Here is a 26,356-nt window from a genome sequence, read left to right as displayed (position 1 = left end):
AAAACTTTCTCTGCACTGACGTATATCAAAAACAAATACAGATCGCGTCTGAACGTGGAGGATGATCTCCGAGTGGCTGTCTCCAAAATTAAACCCAGAATAGACTTGCTGTGCTCCACGCACGGTGCCCACCCATCTCATTAATTGAGACTGAGCGACACTGTAACATAGTTATTCCCAAAACGTAAATTTGCACCGCAACGATGTTCTTATGTTTACTCAGTGCCACAGGTTATGGCTGTTACTTTGACTAAGACATTGTTCTGCTTACATGGAAATTAAAATGTATAAATAAGTAAGTTTGCACATTACCGCAACAATGTTCACTTATAAATTACTTGCAGATTGTTTTGAATGACGTATTCTCATTTCATCATGTAGTGAATTGTTATATGTAAAATCATATCACGGTTGTCAGGCTGTTCTGTTCCTTCCTGTTGTTGTTTAGCCTGTGTTTATACATGCCAATGAGTGCGTGCGCACGTTTTGTCAAGTTTCAGTCACCTTGGAGGATAGTGTGGGTCGGCAGGATCAGGAACCGTTATATTGGAGGTCGCGGGCCGAAAAGTTTGGGAACCCCTGCTCTAGAGAAAGTGGGGTAAAGAAAGCTCACTCAGAAAACACCTGACTGCTCTGGTTTCCACGGAGCTGGTACATCATGGATATTGCTGCCTTTCAAGAGAAATGGATGGAAGGCCAAGGGCATCTAGTTTATAGCTAACCCATCTGGTTTCACTATATCTAACAGGATTGCTTCCAATCTGCCTATGCTCCCAACTGGATTCTCAGAAAGGGTCATTAGCATTGGCTGGGGCATTGTGGGTGCATACACTTTTCAGTATGTTTGCACCTACAGTGATGTTGCAAAGGAAGTCTTCTACCAGGATTTGGCTGGAGTGGTGGACACTGAGCAAATGGCAGACCTCATTCTGGGAGACTTCAATGCAAGGCTCACACTAAAAGGCTGTTACTGCGAAAGACAAGGGCAATAAGAACACCAATGTTGACATCCTCTTGAACTTCTGTGCCGAATGGGACTTACCTATCACAAACACCTTTTTTCCACCAAGACAAGAACAACTATTGTCTCATTCAGAGACATTTAAATTCATGATATCAGTACAAGAAACTTTTCTAGTACTGATATCATGCATTCAAATGGGAGAAGGAAGTTTTGCGTAACACCAATGCTTAGTGGCTGATGGACGGCACACCAGTCTCCTAGTACAAGACCCATCATAATAGCAGCCATCCAAGAAAAACTGTCAAGAATGAAGAGCTGGACAGCACCAGGCCTCAACATAATCACCAACACCAACTGGACAGCAACATCAGAAGGAAAGAACATGAGAAGCTCAAAAAATACCAAGGACTAAGAGAGGACTTAGAAAAGATGTGGAAGGTGAAGGCAACAGTCGTACCAGTGGTGATTGGAGAACTCATGGCCTTAACCTCCAAACTGTGAAAGTGGCTTCAGCAGATCCCCGGAACAACATCTGACATCGCTTTCCAGAAGAGGGGAGTCCTCTCAACAGCTAATATACTGAACACTCAAGCTCCCAAGAACTCTGGTAGAAGACCTGAGCTTGAAGGAGACAGAAGATGCCCCATAAGGGCCAGTGGGGAATTTTTTTTTATACACCTTTAATTCAGAATTTTCAATGGTTTAATCACTGAAACCCATATGTCTTTGTCACATGAAAAAAGAAACAATCATGCATTTTGATTCTTAAAGATCCTCTGGAAATGCCTGTTGGGTCAAAAATATACATACAGAAATTCCAGTATTTGGTTTAACATCGTTTGACCATTTTCACCTCAACTAGGCACTCTTGGTAGCCATCTACATGCTTCTGATTATATCTTTGACCACTCCTGTTGACAGAATTGGTACAGTTGGACTAAATTTGTCAACTTTCTGACACAGACTTGTTTTTTCATTACAGTCCATAGGTTCTTGATTGGGTATATGTCAGGACTTTGGTGAGATCAGTCTAAGCTCTCAGTTCTTATGTGATTTAGCCATTTCTTTGCTGTTTTTCATGTGTGATTGTGGTCATTGTCTTGTTGGAACACACAACTGCACCCTAGACCCAACTGTCTAGCTGATGATTTACATGCCAATGTAAAGCATCTTGACTGTGGACACTAAGACATGTCATCCAGCAGCTTCTAATTCAGAATATATGGAAAATATATACCCATATGTTGTTATTCAAACTAGAGACTATCCATATCAAGCTGCATTTATTAAAGAAGATTCTAAAAGCTGTTATAGAGACATTTGAATCTGGCAACATTGCTAGAAAAAGTCCTACAAGACAAAATCAAGATTGTAGTCATCACAAATATGATGTACTGTATATTTGCTGAAGCATTTATTTTAGATCACCTTTGTAAAAATAAATATTTGCATGCTTGAGTAGCTCATGAGGTGCAATAATTTTTAAAGCAAATCCCACTGCATGTCTAACAAATTTCAAGATATAGGATTATGAGAATGTGGTTAAAAGGCTTCCTTTCCCAGGTATTTTTTGTTCCCACTCATGCTGGACAAAAGTAGCTTACAATAGGAAAGTGAAGTAGCCCTCACGCTGAATGTTTCTCTTAAAAATTTGATTAGGAAATACATATCTGCTCTTGTGTTGCCCAATTATGACCTTGATGGATGAACTCTTGCTTCATTAAAGTCTCAGGAACTTGCAGTATTCAGTGTGTGATTATCATTCTGGGTCCATGGACAAGTGTACCATTCTTTGTAGAAAACAAGGCATGATCTTTTAAAGATAGCTTTTTTTATGCATCAAAATGTTAGTCAACTAGGTACCCAATGATCACAATAGCTGAAAGGACATGGGGCTGCCAAAATAATGGACCTACGAATCTCTGAACAAAATTATCTTCCTCTGTTGTCAGTGACTCTGGTGTGGTGGTGAATGGCAAACTCGTGGCAGAGGCTAGTATAGCCTGACTTTTCATTCCCAGTATAGGCCAAAAACCTGAAACATTTGATTCAACATTTTCAACAGGGGGATTTTTGATTAGGACACCTGTCTTCCAGGTAAATTCCCATGGCTTCATTTCACATGTAGCCATACATAGTTGTACACATACATATATTCAACCTGATCTATACCAGATGCTTCAAGTCTTTGAATGGACAGAGGGGGAGGGGTGTGTAGCTAACGTGTGGAGTGTATTATTGCTCTTAATCCTCGATAAGATAACACGTTAAGCTTGTTGTTAATCCATGAAGAAGAGAAGAGATAAAAAGCCCATCGGCCAATTCATTTGATGTATGGGCTCAGCACAAGTCATGTTATGATCTGTTAACTGTATACCCAAGCCACTGTGTGCTTTTCAGAAAATGTCGTGGCTTAGCAGTGTTGAGGATTTACCAGAGGTCACAAAGTCTGAGGGTGGCTATTTCATGTAGCCTATTACTTTATTATATCCTCCACACAGTTGGATTCAGTAAAAGTAGGTCTGTCTTAGGAGGAGCTGGGGATCAGACAGCATGACCCTGCCATTAGGGGAAAACCTTCTTGGCGTCCAGAGGCACAGCTGTCATGTGACTGTCACTATCATCACACAAATGTAATGACAAGTGTAAAGTGGGGGTTCTTGTTCACATGATACTCTAACTGATGTTTGTGTGCATTTCATGAATGAAGCATGAAAATATTCTTATAAAGAAAGTTGCAAAGGAGGCCAAGATGGGCAGGACTGATGAATTCTGGCAACTGGATATTTTTGGCATTCATGCAGAAAAAAAAGATGGGAGGTCCATCCCAGATGACTTAGGTTGAAGGCAGGGGACACCCTGGGCAGGTCACCAGTCTATCACAGGTTTACACAGAGAGACAGACAAGGACACTCACATTCGCAGTTACGGACAATTTAAAGTTACCAATTAACCTCAGCATGTTTTTGGACTGTGGGAGAAAGCCAGAGTACCCACAGAAAACTCACGCATGCACAGGGAGAACGTACAAACTCCACGCAGAAAGATCCCAGGCCCAGGCGAATCAGGGACCTTCTAGCTGTGAGGTGACGGTGCTAACCACTGAGTCTCTATGCAGCTGATTCACCAGTATTCTGGAAGACCTCACACTGAACAGTCTTTCAGTCATCATGACAGAAAGGGATGCATCACTGAAAGGCACAAAAAGCTACAATAATTTTTAGATTCTGAATAGAGGCTGTTAAAAACTTCTATTTTTCATGAAGTGACTGGTGTTGTTTCAAGACTTGTACAGGATGACTTTCGAACATCAGGCCTGTGGCTGCTGCTGCCATAGTTTAACGTCAAAAAGATTGTTTTACACTTGCTGCATTAAAGTGTAACAGTTCACTGATTTGTGTTCACTGCTAATTTATTATTCCAAAACATTAATTGCTATCATTTTTAAATGTGTGTATGATTAAATATTTTTATATTTGCACAAGAAGAATCACAGCTTCTGAAATATCACAAACAGCAGCACTTGTCATTTGCATTATCCCCCAGAACACCAAAATGACATGCTATCACTGTGTGTCATCTGTTCATGGAAATATGCTCAGGGCAGTGCTGTAATAATCACCACAGTTTGTGTTTCCATTTTTCAGTCAGTTGTACTCAGAGACCATCTGGAGATGTCAGCTTAATTTGAGGTGACTGGAGTATAGTTTAGTTGCTAGCTACACCCAGTGTAATTCAGCTTGCCTGTAGAGTTAGCCTAGGCTGGCTTTGCCTAGCTGCACGCCAGTCCCCATTACAGCAGTGACAAGTAGATTAAGCTGGCAGTGGCTCCTCCTGTTTACTGTTTAGATTAGCATGGGCACCAGTCTGTTACGCCATCAGACAGCTGTTGCCCCACAACACGACGCTCTGTCCCAACTGAACAACAGACATAGAAATGAGAAGTGCCTTGCAGTGAATTATTTGCCAACAACCATATAGGCTCAAAACCCTAAATTCATTTATACATACATACATACATACACACATACATACATACACACATCACACATATATGCATACATACACACACACACACAGACACACACTACCAGTCAAAAGTTTGGACACACCTTCTCATTTAATGGTTTGTCTTTATTTTCATGACTGTTTACATTGTAGATTCTCAATGAAGGCATCATAACTATGAATGAACACATATGAAATTATGTAGTCAAAAGATGTGACATAAGACAAAACATGCTTAATATTTTAGATTCTTCACAATAGCCACCCTTTGCTTTGATTACTACTTTGCACACTCTTGGCATTCTCTCGATGAGCTTCATGAGGTAGTCACCTGAAATTGTTTTCCAACAGTCTTGAAGGAGTTCCCAGAGATGCTGAGCACTTGTTGGCCCTTTTGCCTTCACTCTGCAGTCCATCTCATCCCAAACCATCTCAATTATGTTGAGATCAGGTGACTGTGGAGGCCAGGTCATCTGACGCAGCACTCCCTCACTCTCCTTAGTCAAATAGCCCTGACAGACACACACACACACGCACGCACGCGCGCGCGCGTGTGTCTATATATATATATATATATATATATATATATATTAGTGGTGGGACGTGATAAAAAATGTAATCAAAATTACAGGCTTTATAATTAATCGCAATTAATTGCAGTTCTGTCAAATAGCAATATTTGACACAATAAGTGAAGTTTTTCAATTCAAATAAAATTGTGGTTGACAGCTGAATCAATGAATAGACATATACGTGTTTATAATTTAAAATTTATTTTAAAAAAGGAAAATGGGACATATAGAAAAAGTGATTTTGATGACTTAAAGCCTGAATTTAGTTGTTTTTTCCACTGTATGGCACATAAAATCAGCATAAGTAGTTCAAGGAGCTGCAGAAAGTTGAAAATCCACAGATTCATTCTGTTTTCATCTTTTCTGGGTCTGATAAATGGTGTAATGTTTATGGTTCTTTTTTTATAGGAATATTAATTTTTATTTATGTAATTTTTTATAAACAAAAATTTTATAATGAAGTTATTAAAAGAGATATTTTTGTTGTTTAGGTTATTCCTCCTCCAAGGAGGCAGAGCCTCTACGGAGTAAAAACTTAAACCACAAAAATGTTTCATTTCTATTTATCTGCATTTTTCATCTGTCTGCTACATTCACAGATTACTGCAAATCTAAGTGCAATTATAGCGATTTTATTCAACATTTTAAGACTTTCTGTAAACTCGAGCACTGTCTAGAAAAGTGGTCTATCAAAGGATGGCTACACCGTTAGCCGTTAGCATGACGTAGCTAACGTTAGCTCTGGTGCTAACAGCAACATGTTTTACATTGAGGTGATACCGTTGGCTTGAAGTGACGCAGTGATCAGAAAACTCTTTGTTGTACAATTTGCACACAACCCGGCTTTTATCCAAGCTGCCATCAGGAAGATTTTTAAAAGAAAACCTTCTGACCAACAAGCTCAATCTCATCTTCCTTCACTGTTCACCAGTGCCTGACTTCACTCAGTGCTTCCTGTGCTTCTTCTTCATGGCTACAGACTTTAGGTTCATTACCGCCACCTACTGGGCTGGAGTGTTCATTAGCGTTACCAGTGTGCCAGAAATGAGGGAACTGAGGAGGGCACAATTAATTGCGTTATTATGTTTAACGCGTTATTTCCCGCTGTATTTAATTAATCAAAATTAACGCGTTACAGTCCCAGCCCCTATACATATATATATATATATATATATATATATATATATATATATATATGTATATATATATATATATATATATATATATATATATATATATATATATATATATATATATATATATATATATACATATATATATATATATATCCATCCATCCATCATCTATACACCGCTTAATCCTCACTAGGGTCGCGGGGGGGGGGGCTGGAGCCTATCCCAGCTGACTCGGGCGAAGGCAGGGGACACCCTAGACAGGTCGCCAGTCTGTCGCAGGGCTACATACAAAGACAAACAAGCACTCACACATTCACACCTACGGGCAATTTAGAATAATCAATTAACCTCAGCATATTTTTGGACTGTGGGAGGAAGCCGGAGTACCCGGAGAGAACCCACGCATGCACAGGGAGAACATGCAAACTCCATGCAGAAAGATCCCGGGAAAGCCGGGATGCGAACCAGGGACCTTCTTGCTGCAAGGCGAAAGTGCTAACCACTACACCACTGTGCAGCCCATATATATATATATATATATATATATATATATATATATATATATATATGTGTATATATATATATATATATATATATATATATATATATATATATATATATATATATATATATATATATATACATATATATATACATATATATATATACACACCACTGATGGGAATTAAATGAGAGGAAATATAATTGTGTTTTTCTCTACAGAGCTGATTAAGATCACAACAGATAAATAATCTAGCTAACACAGTGTTTGGAACTATCTTTTTGCAATTCTATCAAAAACAAAACTAAATGTTCATGTGAATATCAAAAGTAACTAATCCAGGGAAAACATAATGCTAAAAGAAAGAAAGAAAGAAAAAAGAAAGAAAGAAAGAAAGAAAGAAATCTATAAGGTACAAAAACACAAACACAAGCACGAGAAACAACAGTTAAAAAAACGTACAAACGAGAACGAGGAACTGATGAACAGAAAGAAGTGTTTCAGTCCTTTTTTTGTTTTTCTTATTCACTCATCTGAAACAGAAATATATATTTTAATAAGCATAGTTTTATTGGCTGTATTAGGCATAGAGAGCAGAAGAGAAGCAAGTAGATGTAAAGGGTTGACTCTAGCTCAGTTTAGCCTGAAGTGAAGCACAACAGGTAACATGAAAACACAGTAAGGACCCAGTCCTTCTTCTACTGGTTCCAAATGACTCTTAAACTTTCCACTATCTCTGAATGTCCTTCAAATTCACAGTTCCCCATTGGCTCTAGTCTGTGGTTGACAATCAAAGGGAACAGTAATGTTAGCCACATTAGCAGTGCAACATGCTATCACTAAGGATTTTCCTATTGCTGTGCGGATATTGCCATTCGTAGTAAGATGGTAAAATAATCCACTGTGTCTATGGTGCACTTGTTTGCTTTTGGCAGACAACAACAGAACTTTAGATGTGCTTTGTTCATGGCTGATAGTTCAGAGTTAGAGTTTGCACAAATGACTGTCGTAAGTAAATACACCTGGTGGACTGTGAGGCAGCTGCTTATTCTGAATAGTCACCTATGAAGCAGAAGGTGGCAAGAGGGCAGGAGTACCCACATTTTTGCTCAATGACTTTTGATTACGCAGTTTTTGCATTTCTTTAATATACTGTATATTATAGCAGGAAGCACTACCACAAATTCTAGGTCCTTTGACCCCATTTGGCCCCAAGCTCCTTGAATAAATGCCTTTCTATTTAATTAGTGAAACAATGGTTGATGTGACCACCAGTAAAGTATAAACCATTTATGTCTTATGTGAGAAGAAGTGCAACACGTTTGATGCCATTGTTTCAGTAAGTGAAGAATAATCACAAACACAAAAATCTCTCTTCAACCTCTTATCTGACTGGCTTTGGTGACTCTAATCTAGCATTTAGCGGCTCTGTTAATCTGTTTGGATTAAAGTCTGTGTAGGAAAGTGATGCAAAGTGGTTCAAATCGCCTGTAAATCTTCCCTCCTCTTTGGCTTTAACTATTAAGAGTGTGCCCACTGATGACATATGAGAAGTCACATGAAATGCTGTTGTCCTTATGTAGGTCAGATGTCCTAATAAAGAGAGATGAAGCAGTAGCAGTAAATACAATATTTGTGTTCTAGATGTGCAGTTTACTCTGCCTTCACCTTAAATCGCTGGGATAGGCTCCAGCCTCCCCGCGACCCTGATGAGGATTTAGCGGTGTATAGATAATGGATGGATGTACAGTTCATATACTATAGCTGCATAAAGCAGCTAAATCAAGCAGTCAGTAAGAAAGCAACTAACTTTATCTAATGTTTACCACTGGCACATTCAGTACAAACGTATCTTTGAAAAAAACACTTTTAATGTCTAATTTTTTTTTTGGTATACAGTTAACAGATTTTTTTTCTTTTTCCATTGACATGACACAAACAGAATTCAGGTTTGTTTTTGGGTCATTTGCTCTGCCTCTTTTTGACCTGATCCCTCTTTCAGATATTCCCTAAGTGAGGCATCTGCAAGTTCCTGGATTTCATACAAGTTAATGCACACTGACAAACTGGGCAAAATGCCATAATGAGTTCACATGGTACTAAAAGGTTTCATGTCAGTAATACACTTTTAAAATCTAAATCCCATTCTTTGTCTTTGAGTTTCCAAAACTTTTACTTAATATCAGTAATATATAAACTTAATATAGGACAAGGGAGAGATCAGCTTTGGCGATCAGAATCATAGATACAAAATTGTATTGATCCCCACAGAGAAACTGCTTTATTATGCTGAACACACAGTTAAAAGTGTTAGTGTCCATTACTAATTTCCATCTGCAACATTAACATTTATACACCTTTTGTTTACATATGATTTAGATTTATGTATTTGTAATTCAAATTCAGATTTTTGTTGTTTGATGAATTTAATTGCATGTATGAAAAAAATTTAAACCTTTTAAGATGGTTCCTTTCATCACAATTCAGCTTGTCATTTTCTCATTTCAGTCATTTCATTAGTGCTTCTAAATCATATGCCTATAAATATTTTTTTTGTAACCAAGACAGTAATGTTACTATTGGTCTTTCCATACTAACTCAGTGAATTAAGTAATTATATATGAGCTGAAACCAAACTAATTAGCATTGCGTGTTCTGCCTAGAATTCCATTCTAGGTTGCTTAATTTTCACTGATGATGAATTTATGTGATAGTTAACATTTTATTTTCAACATTACAGAAGTGAAGTCTGTGGCAAATTGTCTTATGTCCTCTTCACTAAATCATGTAGTCCCTGCTTTACCAAGCTACCTCTGACATTTACCTACATATTTGTTCCTATCCATGGTTTCAGTAGATTAAAGATCAAAATATTTATTTTCTTAAGAATCAAAATGCCATCTTAGGCAAAATATCACAGTTAATGTATACGTGAGTATACTACTAGTGTTAATATAAAATTGGTATAGTTCTGTAGCACAGCATAGTTCTGCTATAACCACAAGTTATTTACTACCCCATAAAAACAAATGACTGCTAGTTTTGCCAACTGCCACTGTTTACAAATCAACTGGTTGTCAGAAACAGTTACTGAATTGAATGGAAAAAGGCAGCTGTAAAATTTGCCAGCTGGATAGTGTCACTTGTGTTTTTCTTTTTTTACAGTAGCTAGTATACTATTTGGTCATGATGCACTTGCTTTTGGCAGGTCCTGCAATCCCTGTTGGAGTGGATGTTCAGGTGGAGAGCTTGGACAGTATCTCTGAAGTTGATATGGTAAGAAAACCTGTTTCTCCACACTATACCAGTGTGACATGTTATTACACATGTAGATAGTTTGTGGTAGGATGTGATGGAACTTGTTTTTTTTTCTACATCATGAGGAAAAATGAAACAGTGTCGTAATGATAGTCTCTCAACTGAAAGGAGAACAGCAAAATAGAATTTTTCTGTAATTTCATAGTGATAATAATTAAATATACCAATGTGTGTTTGCATATTCTGACCTGCATATAAACATGCACAGGTTAATCTGTTACTTTTTTATATGTATATGAATTACAAAATAAAATGCACTATTCCAGAAGTTTCTTTTTTTTGTCAAAACCTGTTTACTTCAATTTTGTCTGCAAGTTTACAGTGATTGTACGTTGGGCTGTAAACTCTGACAACACAGATAATCGACACTCATATCCTAGTGAACACGCGGGTGTTCATAATAAATCCATCCACTGGTTTACTGCAGTCAAAGTGTGTTACAAAGGAACTTGTGTGTCAAAAACATTCTGCTCTGAATTGGAAGAAGAAAAAATACTAACTAAACTATTTACAATTAGGCAACTAAACATAAAAAGCAAAGCTCCCGTCTCAAATTTCATAACCTATAAAATATTTTTTGGTGTTCCTCAAGGAGCTATACATTAAAAAAAAAATTGTACATGCTGCCACCTGGATACACAATCAGAAGGCACAGCATCAATGTCCTATAATAGACATAATAAAATGGGTTTGTAAACAGTGGTTCAAGTATGTTACAATTGTAAAGTTTTATATAATAGAAACAAATACCGTAAGGTTACAATACAAGAAAACACTGGGGTCAAGAGTCCTAAAGTAACAGTCTGAATGAAACCACACTAGGCTGTCAGGTCAACGAAGAGGGATATATACTCCGACCAAAATGACATGTCTTATGTAGTGTGGACGTATCAATATGTGGACTTCAGAGATATTTCTTTATGGCCATGTGGGGATTGTATCACCTGCTTATAATGGTGGCAATCCCGCTGACTCTTTACATGTTGCTCTTGGATCCATTCTTTTCTGAAATTGTTGAGGAGGTCCAGAGTAATTCCTGCAAGGACACAACAATAGACTGATTCAACAACATGGCAGCGTGCCCGGATGCAGCGGCTTTGCTCACCCCAAAGTGGATGTTTATGTACATTCTGTTTGTCTGTTTCTCGTTTACTGATTGTCTAACAAAAGCGTCGTACAGCCGAAAAGATCTGCTAAGGATTGGGGCATTGTGTAGCGAGTTGGACATTATCAGGTTTCAAAATAAAGAACACATCCCACCAGAGACTGTCTGCCCATCGGAGTCTCCGTGGATCACCATACCTGCCAGCAGCTACAGGAGGCGGCGTCGGGAAAGGCGACAGAAGTGTCCATGGTCAGGTTCCAAAAAACCTGACCATGGACTCAAACAATCATTGATAGCCAATATATTCTTCCAATCACTCAACCAAATTCCAAAATTCCCTGACAATTGTGTTGTGAGGTGCAATTGTTAGATGTAACACAAATTGGTGTTTTGGTATAATAAGTGACATTATCAGCCAATGGCAGATAATACTTGCAGCCTACATCCAGTGAAATTACAGTAACCTAAGGACAGGGAACTGTCAACTGCAATCAGTTTTCTCACTTTGTGACTCTTCTTGTGCTACTGTTTTGTTAGATTTTTGCACCCCATAGGTAAAGAAAAACGAATCTCAAAAAAGTAGTTCCATCCCTTCAGCAAACAATAAGTAAATTTAGTGTAGTTGGAGACATTTTTTTCGTTTCCTACATGTAGTCGTGTCCCAGCTGTCTAATAATGTATTTAAAGCACCAGTAAAACAGTATTTGAAGTGCAAGAACTGGTAATTTTTGGGGGTCAAGTCCTTGGTTTTTATTTCATATGCACTCTGTGCTTCCACCAGGACTTCACTATGACTTTGTACCTGAGGCACTACTGGAAGGATGAGCGTCTGTCTTTTACCAGCAGCACCAACAAGAGCATGACATTTGATGGCCGTCTGGTGAAGAAGATCTGGGTCCCTGATGTCTTTTTTGTCCACTCTAAGAGGTCCTTCATCCATGATACCACCACTGACAACATCATGCTACGCGTCTTTCCTGATGGTCATGTACTCTACAGTTTGAGGTCTGTAGCATTTAAGCATTTGACTTACGGGCATGCATTTGAAGATCAATCAGATTGCCAGATCTCTGCTGTTCAATAGGACTTTGTTCAATTAACCTTTTTCCACAGCAAAAACCATAACCAGTTATAGCAAAGGGAGGCACTGGTCTAATTTCTAATATTAATAATGGCTCAGTGTCAGTAAATATCTTTGGAAGATATGCCACAGAGCCTTTCTACATAGGAGTGTGTTTGATTTTTTGTTTTTTGGGGTCAACATTGGTAAGAAAACCTGGCTAGCTGGGTTTGACCAGTTTTCACCAGTATTTATTTTTAAAACGTCCTTGATTTTGGTTCAGTTTACATCCAGAAAACTCTTGCAGAAGCAAACTAGTGAGTTTTCAGTCTTGAACTGCAAGTACTGTTGCTACACACAAAGTGTACCTTTGAGATGAGGAGATTTTTTTTTCACATAAATTATGTAAAGTTTATTTTTTGGACAATTTTTGATTCCATGCTATCCAGTTTTAAATAATACTATCCAGTTTTAAATCCCATTAGTTCCATTCATTTCTGAACGATACTAAGCAGTCACAGTTGCATTTTCATTATATAGTACAGCAGTTTAAACACAGATTAATATGAACAGTCGTCACTGCATTTCCTTGCAACAGTAACACACCTTTGACATAAACTATTTAGTTGTGATGCTCACAGATGAATTATGTAACTCAAGTAGGGTTCAGGAATTCCATCATGAGTTCCATACTACATGATAATGCAAGGAAACCAATTGATGGAAACTAAGGAGAATTTACAGAGACATCTGACACATAAGATAAGTCCTTTATTTCTCCCCACACCAGGGGAAATTCACATTGTTACAGCAGCTTATGTAGCAATAGACGTAGTAATAGAAATAAAATAATAATAGAACTGTAGTAATAATATTGACAATATGTACAGGGATGAGAAATGAGGATGAAATAGTGCAGTATTGACACACTGTAAAACAATGCAGTATAAAGTGGCTTAAAAAAATAAGTTTAAAAAGTGCAAAGATGTAGCAGTGCAATAATGTCTGTTCAAATTTTATGGTTTGGGGTGGTAATGTTATGAGCCATTTATGTTAACATCAGCCAGTGATGCTGATGTTGTAAAGTCTTATAGCAGATGGGATGAAGGACCTGCGATAGCGCTCCTTCTTGCAGGGTGGATGTCTCAGTCTGCTGCTGAAGGAGCTGCTTAAAGAACCCACAGTGTCATGCAGTGGGTGAGAGGGATTGTCCATGATGGATGTGAGCTTTGCCAACATCCTCCTCTCACCCACCTCCTCTATGGAGTCCAGGGAACAGTCCAGGACAGAACCGGCCCTCCTGACCTTCTGTTCAGTCTCTTTCTATCCCTTTCAGTGCTCCCTGCTCCCCAGCAGACCACTGCATAGAAAATAGCAGACGCTACCACAGAGTCATAAAATGTCCGGAGCAGAGTCCTGCACACTCCAAAGGACCTCAGTCTCCTCAGCAGGTGGAGACGACTTTGGCCCTTCTTGTACAGGACCTCTGTATTGTGTGACCAGTCCAGTTTATTGCTGAGGTGAACACCCAGGTATTTGTATGTGTCCACCATCTCAATGTCCAAACCCTGGATGTTTACCGGTGCAGTCTGAGGTGTCCTCCTCCTGCTGAAGTTGACGATCATCTCCTTCGTCTTAATGGCGTTGAGCTGCAGATGGTTTCGCTCACACCAGTCAACAAAGTCAGAGATGACCGTCCTGTACTCCCGCTCGTCCCCCCCAGATACACACCCGACAATGGCTGTATCATCGGAGAACTTCTGGAGGTGACAGCTCCCAGAGTTATAATGGAAGTCCGATGTGTACAGGGTGAAGAGAAAGGGGGAGAGCACTGTCCCCTGTGGACCTCCATGCTGCTGACTACCACATCAGACACACAGTCCTGAAGCCTCACGTACTGTGGTCTGTTGGTGAGGTAGTTGATGGTCCAAGCAGCCAGGTGACAGTCTACTCCCACTCCTTCAAGCTTCACCCTGAGCAGAGAAGGCTGGATTGTGTTGAAAGCACTGGAGAAGTCAAAGAACATGACCCTCACAGTGCTGCCGGGGTTCTCCAGGTGAGTCAGTGATTTGTGTAGCAGGTAGACGACTGCATCATCCACTCCAGTGTTTGGTTGGTAGGCGAACTGCAGTGGATCCAGATGCTGGCTCACCTGGGGACGGAGGTTCCTGAGGACAATCCTCTCCATGGTCTTCATCAGGTGAGAAGTGAGAGCCACAGGTCTGAAGTGGTTAGGCTCCCTGGGGTTCCTGGTCTTTGAGACAGGAACCAGGCCAGAAGTCTTCCACAACACAGGAACCCTCTCCAGACTCAGGCTCAGGTTAAAGATGTGCAGCAGCACTTGACAGAGCTGGTCTGCACAGTCTCTAGGGAGTCTGGAGCTGATTCCATCAGGACCTGCAGCTTTCCTGGTCTTGATCTTTTTTAGCTCACTTCTCACCTGATCAGCTGTTATGGAGAGGCAGGGGGTGGTGAAGGAGGGTGGCAGGAGGAGGAGTGATGGTGGTGGTGGGGGGTGAGACGAGGAGGGGTGATGGGTCTGTATGTGGAGTCCGGAGGTGGTAGAAGACGGGGATCGGATGAGGGGTGCTGTTGGTGTTGGTGGTAGAGAGCTGAGGTGTGAAGAAGGAGCTGGCTGATCAATGCTTTGAGGAGAGGGGGGAGGAGTGGGAGCAGAGTCAAATCTGTTAAAGAACAGATTCAGCTCATTGGCCCACTCCTGGCCTCCTGCTGCAGCTCCCCTCTCATGGCCCCTGCTGTAACCAGAGATGGATCTCAGGTCTCTCCAGACCTCCCTTGTGTTATTGTCCTGCAGGTGAGACTCCATCTTGGTCCTGTAGCTGGCCTTGTCCACCTTGATCTTCTTCTTTATCTCCTTCTGCACCCTCCTCAGCTCCTCTTGGTCCCCAGATCCAAAAACCCTCCTCTTCTCCTTCAGCAGGGCCTTCAGTTCCGGGGACACCCAGGGTTTGCTGTTAGAGAAACACCGTACTTTCCTGGTTGGTACGATGTTCTCTGCACTGAATTTAATGTAGTCCGTAATAGTGTCAGTCAGTGAATCAATGTCCTCCCTGTGTGGACCAAACAGCACATCCCAGTCTGTGGTCTCAAAGCAGTCCTGCAGCGCCTCAGTGGCCTCCTCAGACCACTTCTTCACATACCTGATGGTGGGGGGTTGTTTCTTCACCATAGGTATGTAAATGGGCTGCAGTCTCACCAGGTTGTGATCTGAGTGGCCCAGCGGGGGGAGGGGTGAGGAGCTGTATGCATCCTTGATGTTTGCATACAGCAGGTCCAGGGTTTTACTGTCTCTGGTATGGCAGGTCACGTACTGGGTGAACGTGGGGAGAGTGGCAGAGAGCGATGTATGATTAAAGTCTCCTGAGATGATAATAAGAGACTGAGGGTGAAATGTTTGCAGCTGGGACACTTCACTGTGGATGAGTTCACAGGCTGCAGTCGCATCAGCCGAGGGAGGGATGTACACAGTAATGGCTATTACATGTGAATGCTCCCGGGGCAGATAGAACGGACGCAGACTGACCACCAGTAATTCTACATCCTTAGTGCACAGCCGCTCTTTTACGCTAATGTGTCCAGCATTACACCATCTCTCATTCACATACATCGCGAGGCCCCCACCCTTTCTCTTACCACTCTCCCTCTCGTTCCGGTCCGCTCTGACCAGATGGAATCCGTCCAGAGTTAAAAGTGAGTCCAGAGTGAGTTCGTTCAGCCATGACTCCGTGAACATCATGAGGCTGGTCCCCCAATACTCCCACTGCAGCCTGGTCAGCACCGTCAGTTCTTCCATCTTATTCGGGAGAGACTTCTCATTCCCCATTCTTACGGATGGAACAGACGGCTTGTAGCGTCTCCTCTTCTCCCGACATTTCAGTCCTGCCCGGCATCCTCTCCTCCTCCTGCGGAGCTCAGCTGGGATGTCCGGTTTCTCCCACGAAGGCGGCCTGGCCTGGCTCAGCGCCAACAACTGTTACCGACTGCAAACAATGCCGTTGTTGAACGGGTCACCAGATGAGAATTTTAAAAGTTCCGAAATCAGTAGTAAACAAAGTAGGGGAAGCGCAATTTGCACATCCATGTTTGTCCCGTACAAAGGCGTCACACCTACTTGATGAAAAAACATTTAAAAAAGGGATGAAAACTACAAAAATAACTAAACAGACCTAAAGTTAACCGGAGCTGCTGTAACTAGCTGCCGCTCTCACGGCGCCATCTTGAAAAGAGCACCATCTTGAAAATACAGTAGTACAGTGGTAATATAGTAGTACAGTAGTATGTAAAGTGCACTAGAATTGCAGTAAATAGTCTAAATTTCCATGATATATACTTCCATAAATCATTTTACTTTGGGCTTCTTTCAATAAATCAGTCAATCAGAACTTATTTATATAGCATTTTTCACAAATGAAATGTAGCACCAATTGCTTTGCAGATGAAATTAATAAAAATATTACAAACAATACCCACAAGAGTTTTTTACTTGTTGACATGCTTTTAATCCCAATTATTGCCGTTTTACATTAAGCTTCTCGCTCTGATTTTCAGTACCAGTGACTAAGATCTCCTGGTTGTGTTGTAGAGAGCTCTCTGCCATCCATGACTTGATTTCTAAAACAAAAAATGTTCAAAAAAGGCAACAATTGAGTTATCAGGAGACATGTTGATGAAGAGCTGGGTGTCACTGGCATAATTATGGGAAAAAAAAGAGTTTGCTGTTCCTTCTGATGATGTTTCTAAGTGGCAGTATGTGCAGCTTTAAAGTGCAGGACCTATAATAGTACCCTGACAAATGCCATGATTCATTTTATAGTTTAAGATAAGCAATCCTCCATGCTCACTAATCCTAATGACGATTAAGCAGTGTATAGTTAATGGATGGATGGATGTCCACATGTATAGATCATGTAAAATATGATTTAGTTGTAGGTGTTGTGGGGAATGGAGAGTAGCTCCGAAAAATCTGAAATAAAAACAGGGCATCATTTAGATGGTCTGTACAAAGTCATACATAATATAGAGAGGCTGTTAAAAGTTAAGCACTGATAGTCAAAAAATGTGTAGTCATTAAATATGTCATTAAAACCATTTGATGTTTCAAGAATGGTTGCTGTACCTCCATCTTTTTGACCTTTCCTGGAGGAGTATACAAAATTGTAATGTGGAGATGAAGCCTCATTAAGACCTGCTGGTCATCTCTCTTAAGCCATGCAACATTGATTGCATGTTAAAAACATGCAATCAATGTGATTATCTAAAATCAAATCATTATTAAGAAACATGTTGTTTAGAGGGAGTTATCTTTATTGATCTTTAGTGACTACTGGTAAAAATAATTTATTTGGTGGATTCGGTAGTAATAACGAAAGTGTGAATATAGATGTAATATTATTACATCTATAAATTCATTCTGGATGTCTGTTTGGTGTTACAGTGCTGAAGGTTATGTGTGGCAATGATAATCATTGAAATTATTGAATTGTTGGGAGTATCTGAATTGTAGGTGCAGACAATCTGTTCGGATCAGTCTAAAAAATTTATCAGTCTTATATAAGCAAAACTGGATCTTTTTCATAAAATGAAAATTGTATCACTTATAAATTAACCATGAATTTTGAGAACTCAGTTAATAATTCTTTTTAAAATCAAAATTAACTGTAAATAAGCTAAATTAATAGTACTAATTGAAGCTATAACTGTTCTACAACTCGGTTCAGAACATTCAGTAACTGAACTGATACTGGAGGAAACTGGAGACTTTTTGGGCTAGGATGACTTCAATTAATGTTAAGTGTGTGTGTCGAGCACATCAAGAAAAATGCAGTCCAGTTGTTCTCAGTCATTAGTATGGTCGGGTCTGCTCCTCTGTGGTTCCACATGAGCAGCGATAAAGACTGTCAGGGTCATCGACGTTCTGGAATAACTGAAGTTGATCTCTTTACTACTGTGTGGCTTGCAGTGAAAATTATTAAACTGGTAATAACTATGACAGTCACTTATTGAACAAAGGTAAGTTCCCTTACTCTAACCATGGTCAGTGGCAAAGCAAAAAAACATGGTCCTTTGTTTTTAGTTCTTCAGCCCAGGGATGGGTATCTCTTTTCGCCAGTGCAGGATACAGCAGAGTGAATGATCCTAATTCTGACCACGGTGTTTATTCACATGCGATTACATGTGATTACATGTACAAGTGTTTTTGCACATGTGAAGTTTATTTTTTGAAAACATCAACAAATGTATGTGAAAGTCATGTGAAACACCTGAAACATGTTTTTTTTTTTTTTTTTAACATGGGAAATGTGATTTTGAAACTTTTTCATAGTGCATAGTGCTTTACACTGATGGTATTTGTCAATATTTTCTCAAGTGAAACCCACGTGAAATCCCATTGGATTACATGTGGATCCCATGTTCTTCACATGGCTTTACATGTGAAAATTCATTGCAGTTAGTATAACCAAGTCAGAGGTCACAGTGCAAGGTCACACTACATCGCTCTTGGAGCAGATAGGGTAAGCTTGGTGGTGCTGGGGCTTTAACCCTGAACTTCTGATTAGGGTTGGGTATCTCTTTTCAAAATGACAATTTTATGGTCAAATTAGGAATCTATCCAAACACACGATGGTCTATGCATTGTAAAACACGCATTTTATGAAATGTATTTGATTAATCTTTTAGGCTATGTGAAAAAATGATTTTTTTATCTTTATTTTTTACAATGTAGCTGTGTATGTGTACAGATATGATTAATGATTTGCTCTTTAAAACAGTTGCATGAATACATAAGAGGATGGGAATGTGCAAAACTTACCTATAACAATACAAACCAATAAAACTGTTGTCCCCATGTAGGGCAGCTTTCCTTTTGGTCTTTGAGACTGTAATTTCACCAGGCCTGATCGGTCACCAGTTTCCAGAGGAGTCTCCTTATAGTATCCCCAATGCTGTTGCCTCCCATCTTATTAAATTTCATTGTGCGATAGGTAGATGGCAACTAAACATTATCATATCTATTGCAAAATAGATATGACATAAAAATTCAAAAAAATCACATGATAACGAATGTGGGTGTGTAACCCAGGATGGTTGCGGGCTTTTACTCCAACCAGATTTAACAAACCAGACTCGACTAACAACAGACTGTAGTATTCACAAAGTTGATGAATTGTCTCAGGTGTGCTCTTGCTCAATTCTACATATTTTGTTCAGAAAAATCACACTAGATCTGATCTGGTGCATCTGAGAAGCCACAGAACTGACCAGGCATGTAGGAGGTAACATTTGCCTCACTAACTTACAGTTAATAAAGCAACAACTAATTTATAGTATCCATACAGAGGCTAACATTTGATCTAACATGTGATAAAGTTATGTTTATTCATTAATATTGTGACTCCTGCTATGAATGCTAGATAAAACACAAGCGACAAAGATTTTTGTTTGGTTAATGTAATGAGTATAGTTTCTAAGTATTCTTTCATATCGCAATTTACACCACTCTATTATCATTAACCTCACGTGTAACTGTACTACTATTACTATCATAATTACTCAAAATATGAGGTGACTAAAGAGGGCAACAAGTGCTGTGGTTTTGAAAAATAAAAACAGATGGCTCAAAAGTATGATATTTACAGTGAATAAAGAGATACATTATTTTTACTTTTGTAAAGAACAAGTTGAAAACTCCAAGTTTTGAACTGTAATTTAACAATTAATTTGTACATTTGTAAAAATTTACAATGTTTATTAGTCAAATTTTAGGCCATGGTTATTTTACAGTACAGCTTTGTAATGTAATTGCACTGCAGCAGAAACAATCACACGATCACAAAAAATACGCTAAATAAGATCCCAATAATAAAATGAAGCCTTTTAGCATGCAACCAAGTTGGGATCCACTGGTTAGTTGTGCTATTTTAGATTCAAGATTCAAGACCTTTCTTTGTCACAAACATAATTACACACAGTATAGCACGCAGTGTAGGAGAAGATCAAGGAAATGAGAGGTGAACTGTTTCAAAACAATTTTTTACTGGAATATGATAGTTTAGTGGTAAGGGGGCAAATGCCTTTTAAGCTAGATAGGCAGTATTTTCTTGGCATCACTGGGTAGGAATTCTATATTTCTTTCAGCATATTATAATTCAAGTGGTCTTCTTCAGACTTTAGAAAATCTGCCCTGTGACAGGAGATGTTAGCCAACCTCAGGTCTGTTCATTCAGAGCAGGTAAGATAATATAAACAACAATGTCCACAGTGAGTCAAGAATGTGGTGCAATGGGCTAGATGGAGGCCTTCCGTGCAGCGTTCATCTGGACAGGTCACCAGTCTATCAGAGGGTCAACGCACAGAGAGACAACCAGGCACACTCACATTCAGACCTACAGACAATGTAGAATCTCCACTTAACATCTGCATGTCTTGGCTGTGTCAAGCCGAAAAGCCACTCACTGATGTGCAAAGCTTTAACATTTGGTGATAAGCTTCTTCCTTCCATTGAGCCCTGTAAAATCCAAATTGATTTGTTTTTTAAGAGACTAAACATGTTTAAAAGCTCATGAAACTGAATATGTCAAAAGTGATGAAAAAAAATTCCTGAGTTATTTGTCTGTGGAGAATCTCATTCATCCAGGTCATGGTTATCATAAGAGCTTCAGTAGAAGCTCTCTCTAATGCTGAAATCCTTCCTTCTAACCTCACATCTCAGGAAAGGAGGGCAGTAGCATCTCTCAACAAGGACAAAAACGTCACAATCCTGCCAACTGACAAAGATAGATGCACCCTGCTTCTCAACCCAGCCAACTGCCACTGGAAAATAACTACTTTACCCAGCAACAGTAGTCCCTATGAGGCCCTGAGAAGAGATCCCACAAACAACTACAAAAAACAAGGTCGTAGACTGCCCATCTTACAACAGATTTTATCCTAGAGAATACACATCATGCATGTAAGACCTTCCAAAAAGGGAGCACCACTCCCATCATCAGCAACATCAACTTGGTCACCTATAACAGTGCTAAACACCCAGAAATGATTTAAGCACCGCTGGTAGGAAACACCATTTATCACATGCAGAACTCCATTGATTTTGCCAGCAAGGTTCAGAGGGTGAATCTGGCCCAAGGATGGTCCAGTTTCACTGGTTTCACTTGATGTCACATGCATTCCCACATCTGAGGCAGTTGAGACTGTCAGAAAATGCCTTCTGCAAGACAGTTCCCTGGGGGACATAACCAACCTTAACCACAACCAGATGTGCACTCTGCTAGATCACTTTCTGACCACCACCGACTTTAAATACAATGAAGGTTTCTACAGATAGAAGCACAGCTGCGCCATGGGCACTAAAGTGTAACCCATTGTGACCAACCTCTACACTGAGGAAGCGGAGAACAGATTACTGAGCTTGTTTAAGGGAACAACTCCAGCCACTGGTTCTGATATGTGGCTGACACCAATCAAAGCCCAAGAAGTAGAAGCCTTCACAGAGCACATCTACTCAGCAACATCCAGTTCACGAGGGAAGATGTAAAGGATAATTAACTGGATTGTGCTGTGCATGTTGAGGAGGATAGAAGCCTCAACACTGAAGTCTACAGTGAAACTACAGACACAGACCAATATCTGCTGTTTGAATTCTGCCATCCACTAAAACATAAATTGGGGGTCATCAGAACCTTAAAGAACTGGACTAAGAATGTTCCTTCCAATGCAGAGAGAAAGGAGAAGGAACACACTCATTTGGGAAAGCACCGAGGAACTGTGGCTACACCAAATGGGCTTTCATCAAATCAACAAAAAGATCTAGAAAATACAGCACTGCACCAAACACTGAAGAAAGGAAGAACAGGAGGAACAGCATTGTTATACCATGTGTAGCTGGAGTATCTGAAAAAGTCAGAAAGATTTTCTCCAAATATAACATACTTCATACCCAGTAACACTGTGAGACAAAAATGTGTTTACCCCAAGGATAAAACACCAGCATATGCAGTCCATTGCATAGACTTGTATGTAGGGAAGATTAAACAACAACTTCACAGGCACATGGCTCAACACAGGAGAGCGGCTTCTCAGGACAAGATTCTACAATTTCCTGTGTTATTGATTTTGTGCATGGGCGTGGCGAAATGACTTTACAGTGCCCCCTACAAAATTTCAGAGTAAATTTCGGAGTAGCCCTTACACTACATTTTACATACATGTGCAAAGTTTGGTAGCCACAATTTACATCCCAAGACTCACACAAAGAAAGCATTTTAGACCCACATCTTAAATCTAACATAATGTCAGCCATTTTAAATGTACTGTGACCTTTTAAACTTTTTCATACAATGGTGTGTCTGTGGCATCATCACAAATTTTGATGTTTCGTTGTTGGAGAAGAAGTTATTTTAACTTGTATATACCAATTTGCCCAAATTTAACATTTGATAAGAGTCCTGACTCGAAGTCATTTATTATTCAAAACTCAGTTATAGATAGAGTGCCACCTACTGGTGACAGAAAATTAGATGTTTTATGTATTGATGTACTCCATCTACTGGGCTGATCACATCCACCTCAAACTTAGTCCAAAAATCCCGAAGACCTTGATGCTGCTGCATTATGACTATTGTGAGTTTTAATTAACAATGTTGCCCTGGCAGTGTGGTGAATGTTAATGTTTTGCCAAGTCAGAGAAAGTTGCTGAGGGGCAAGGAAAGCTTGTTTTTGAATACTTGTTAAACAGCATGTCCTTAGCGCCATGGTGAGTTTCCATGCTTTGCAATAAAAAAGATTGTTAGAATTTAAATGTATATTTTCCAAATGTCTTTAAATCTCTCACGATTTTCAGTTTGGACACACCTACATGCCAGTATTGAGTCATAGTGACCCCTACTAGAAACAAGATCAGCTTTATGTGACAAGCTTATTTCGATCTACTTGAGTTTTACACGATGTCTTCACAATATTCAGCAAAATGACAATCAATGCCAGTGATTGTGATTACAAGTGACTTCCAGATTGCAGGTTTCTATATTGTTTTATAAAGAGTAATGTTGAACCCAAAGACACAAAATATGTAACTAGCACAAAAAAAATCTTTGATTGATTCAGATCACAGAAAATAAGAAATGAGTTGGGATGACGTATGTTGGGGATTGCTGCTAAATAAAAAATAAAATAAAAATGAAGATTAAATAGAAAATATAATTCTGCTTCTGACTATGTTACTGACTGTGGTTGAATTTAAATTATTTTAACTGACAATAGTGTCTGTTGGTTTATCTGTTGTTAAATAGAGTGACAGTGACAGCTGCCTGCAACATGGACTTCAGCCGCTTTCCTCTGGATTCTCAGACCTGCTCACTGGAACTGGAGAGTTGTAAGTAACTGTTTAGTTCATTGTTCTAAAAATCATGAAGTGATGATGATACTCCTGGCCATTTAAAATTAGAGAATGTGTTAAATCAGCGGATATTCTCATTATTTTATTTCAATTTTTGATGGGAATACATTACATGTAGATACTAGTCGATGTTAGACGTAGGATTGATTTTAAATTCTATGCTCTATGGTTTAGAAATCAGTTTTTTTATTGTTCTGGAACTTGTATTATATAATTTATATGTATATATTGTATGTTTAAACTTTAATTTTTTCCTTATATTTTTATTAAAAAAAATAACTGAAAGTGTTGAATTTAAAAAAAAGACATCTGAAAATAAGAACAGAGAAATATTGTATACACAATTGTTTCAGAACATGTAACCTGGGGACAAGACCACTTTATCCCTGCTCAAATTTTATAGGCATAAGGAAAAGAAGGTTATGTGCACAGAATTTCCAACATGTGCAGAGGATGTAAGACCACATGGCCCACACTGAAAAAGACTTACAGTGAGGCCAGACAGCAACAGTCCATAAATGCTCATCATAAAAAAGGGAAGTAAAAGTTTAACAGTTAATCCTGCTACAATGCTTACAAAAATAGCAAATGAATTAAAACCTGGAGGCAGCAGCACTCAGTCAATTACCATGCACATACAGAGCCAAAGCACAGCAGAACAAAAGGCAACTGAGAAGAGAACACAGCAAAGGCAGTGAAAGAACACTGCAAAGTTGCAATGGAAAGTCCTATGTTTGGCTGTTGTAGCTTTATGACTCATGCTGCAGTGCCTGTAAAAAAAGTATTCACACCCCCTTAGAAGTTTTCCGCATTATTGCTTTACAGCAGACATTGTAAATTTAACTTGACTTTTTTGACAAGAATTTACCAAAAAAAAAGTCTCCTACATGTCAAAGTGAAAACGGATTTCAACAAAGTAATGTCGGTTCACTAAAAGTATTTGTGCCCTTTAAAGTGACTCACTAATACAACACAGGTTCTGCAAATTACAGTTGGTAAAATGGAGATAATCTGAGTTTAGTGAATGTGTCTAAACTGATTACAGTCACTGGCGAAGCAGTACTCCTGGATATAATTACACAATGAAGACAAAAAAAAAAAAAAAAAAAACAACAAAAAAAACCACTCCAAGTAACTGTAGTGTCTCCGTCTGCCAGTAGGGGGCCAGTGAAGCTCTGGCAGCTACATCCACCACTTTCTTCAAAAATTGCTTCTGGATCAACTTTCAGAATCTATAAAGGTCTTCAAGAAAAACAGTCTTCAGAGTCAGATGTAAATAATGTATATTCAATACAACAAGTTGTAAGAACAAACATGGGCTAAGTCTCGAGGCCTTAACTGTGTAAACACTGCAGTACAAGTTCATATATACTTTGCAACTTCTCCAATTCTTCTCCTCCTCCTTCAAAACCAGACCAGACATTTCTGCCAAAGTTATATTTGAATACAGTCATATCTAAAGGTGTATGACCTAATCGTGGTAAATTTCCAAATACCTCTTAAAAAAAAAACAAAACAGAAACAAAACATTGCTGCATTGCACACAAACTCAGTGTAAGGTATCAGGTAACAAAAGTGTGAAATTGAGCACTGACTATGTCAACCAGCTGATGTTACAATACATTAAGCACAAATAAACAGAGGCCTGCTCTTAAGGTAAACAAAACGTTTATTTAAAAAAAAAAAAAAAACTTCACCAATAAATTCAGTCTTCTTCTAATTTTCACCCACATTTATTTAAAGTATGGAAACAGATGAGATAAGTTTTGTTGGACATGTCTGGGTGCATGTTTAGATTTGTCTAGACTGTGTGATGTTTTGCAGATGCTTACACAGATGAAGACCTGATGCTGTACTGGAAGAGTGGTGATGAGTCCCTCAGCACTGATGATCGTATCTCCTTATCGCAGTTTCTCATTCAGAAGTTCCACACCACATCTCGCTTAGCCTTCTACAGCAGCACAGGTATACCAACACACACACTTCACTTTGGACTAAGTTATTTCCAAATGTTTAAAACTTGTAAGATGTTGTTCTGGAGATACGAATGGCAGTTGCTTTGTCCATATGATGAATCATTACCAAACCTTACCCACAGTGTTGTTTCATCAGTATTGCATGTGAGCAATGTTCTTAAAATGCACAGTGGACACATTTATAAGGACATTCAATTCAACAGTCTACTGGAGTCAGAATGGCACACCTGACAAACAAGAAAAGCACTCAGAGCACAGTACTCCACCAAGGCTACTCAGTTGTCTAATTTCCAACAACT

General features: G+C 39.2%; 1 protein-coding gene across 1 annotated transcript in view; it reads left to right on the top strand.

The window, feature by feature from the left end:
* The window catches only part of gabrr2a (gamma-aminobutyric acid type A receptor subunit rho2a), a 55,225-nt gene that overhangs the window by 17,474 nt on the left and 11,395 nt on the right, over positions 1–26,356 (top strand). The window contains exons 3-6 of the mRNA XM_023267104.3: positions 10,391–10,458; positions 12,387–12,610; positions 23,975–24,057; positions 25,906–26,046. Of these exons, the coding sequence (XP_023122872.1) occupies positions 10,391–10,458; positions 12,387–12,610; positions 23,975–24,057; positions 25,906–26,046 (516 nt within the window). The remainder of the gene's footprint in view (positions 1–10,390; positions 10,459–12,386; positions 12,611–23,974; positions 24,058–25,905; positions 26,047–26,356) is intronic.

This window comes from Amphiprion ocellaris, chromosome 20 (assembly GCF_022539595.1).
Source record: "Amphiprion ocellaris isolate individual 3 ecotype Okinawa chromosome 20, ASM2253959v1, whole genome shotgun sequence".
In the NCBI taxonomy this organism is placed as follows: Eukaryota; Metazoa; Chordata; class Actinopteri; family Pomacentridae; genus Amphiprion; species Amphiprion ocellaris.
Note: the sequence above shows the minus strand (reverse complement) of the source record. Positions and strands in the feature narration are given on the sequence as shown.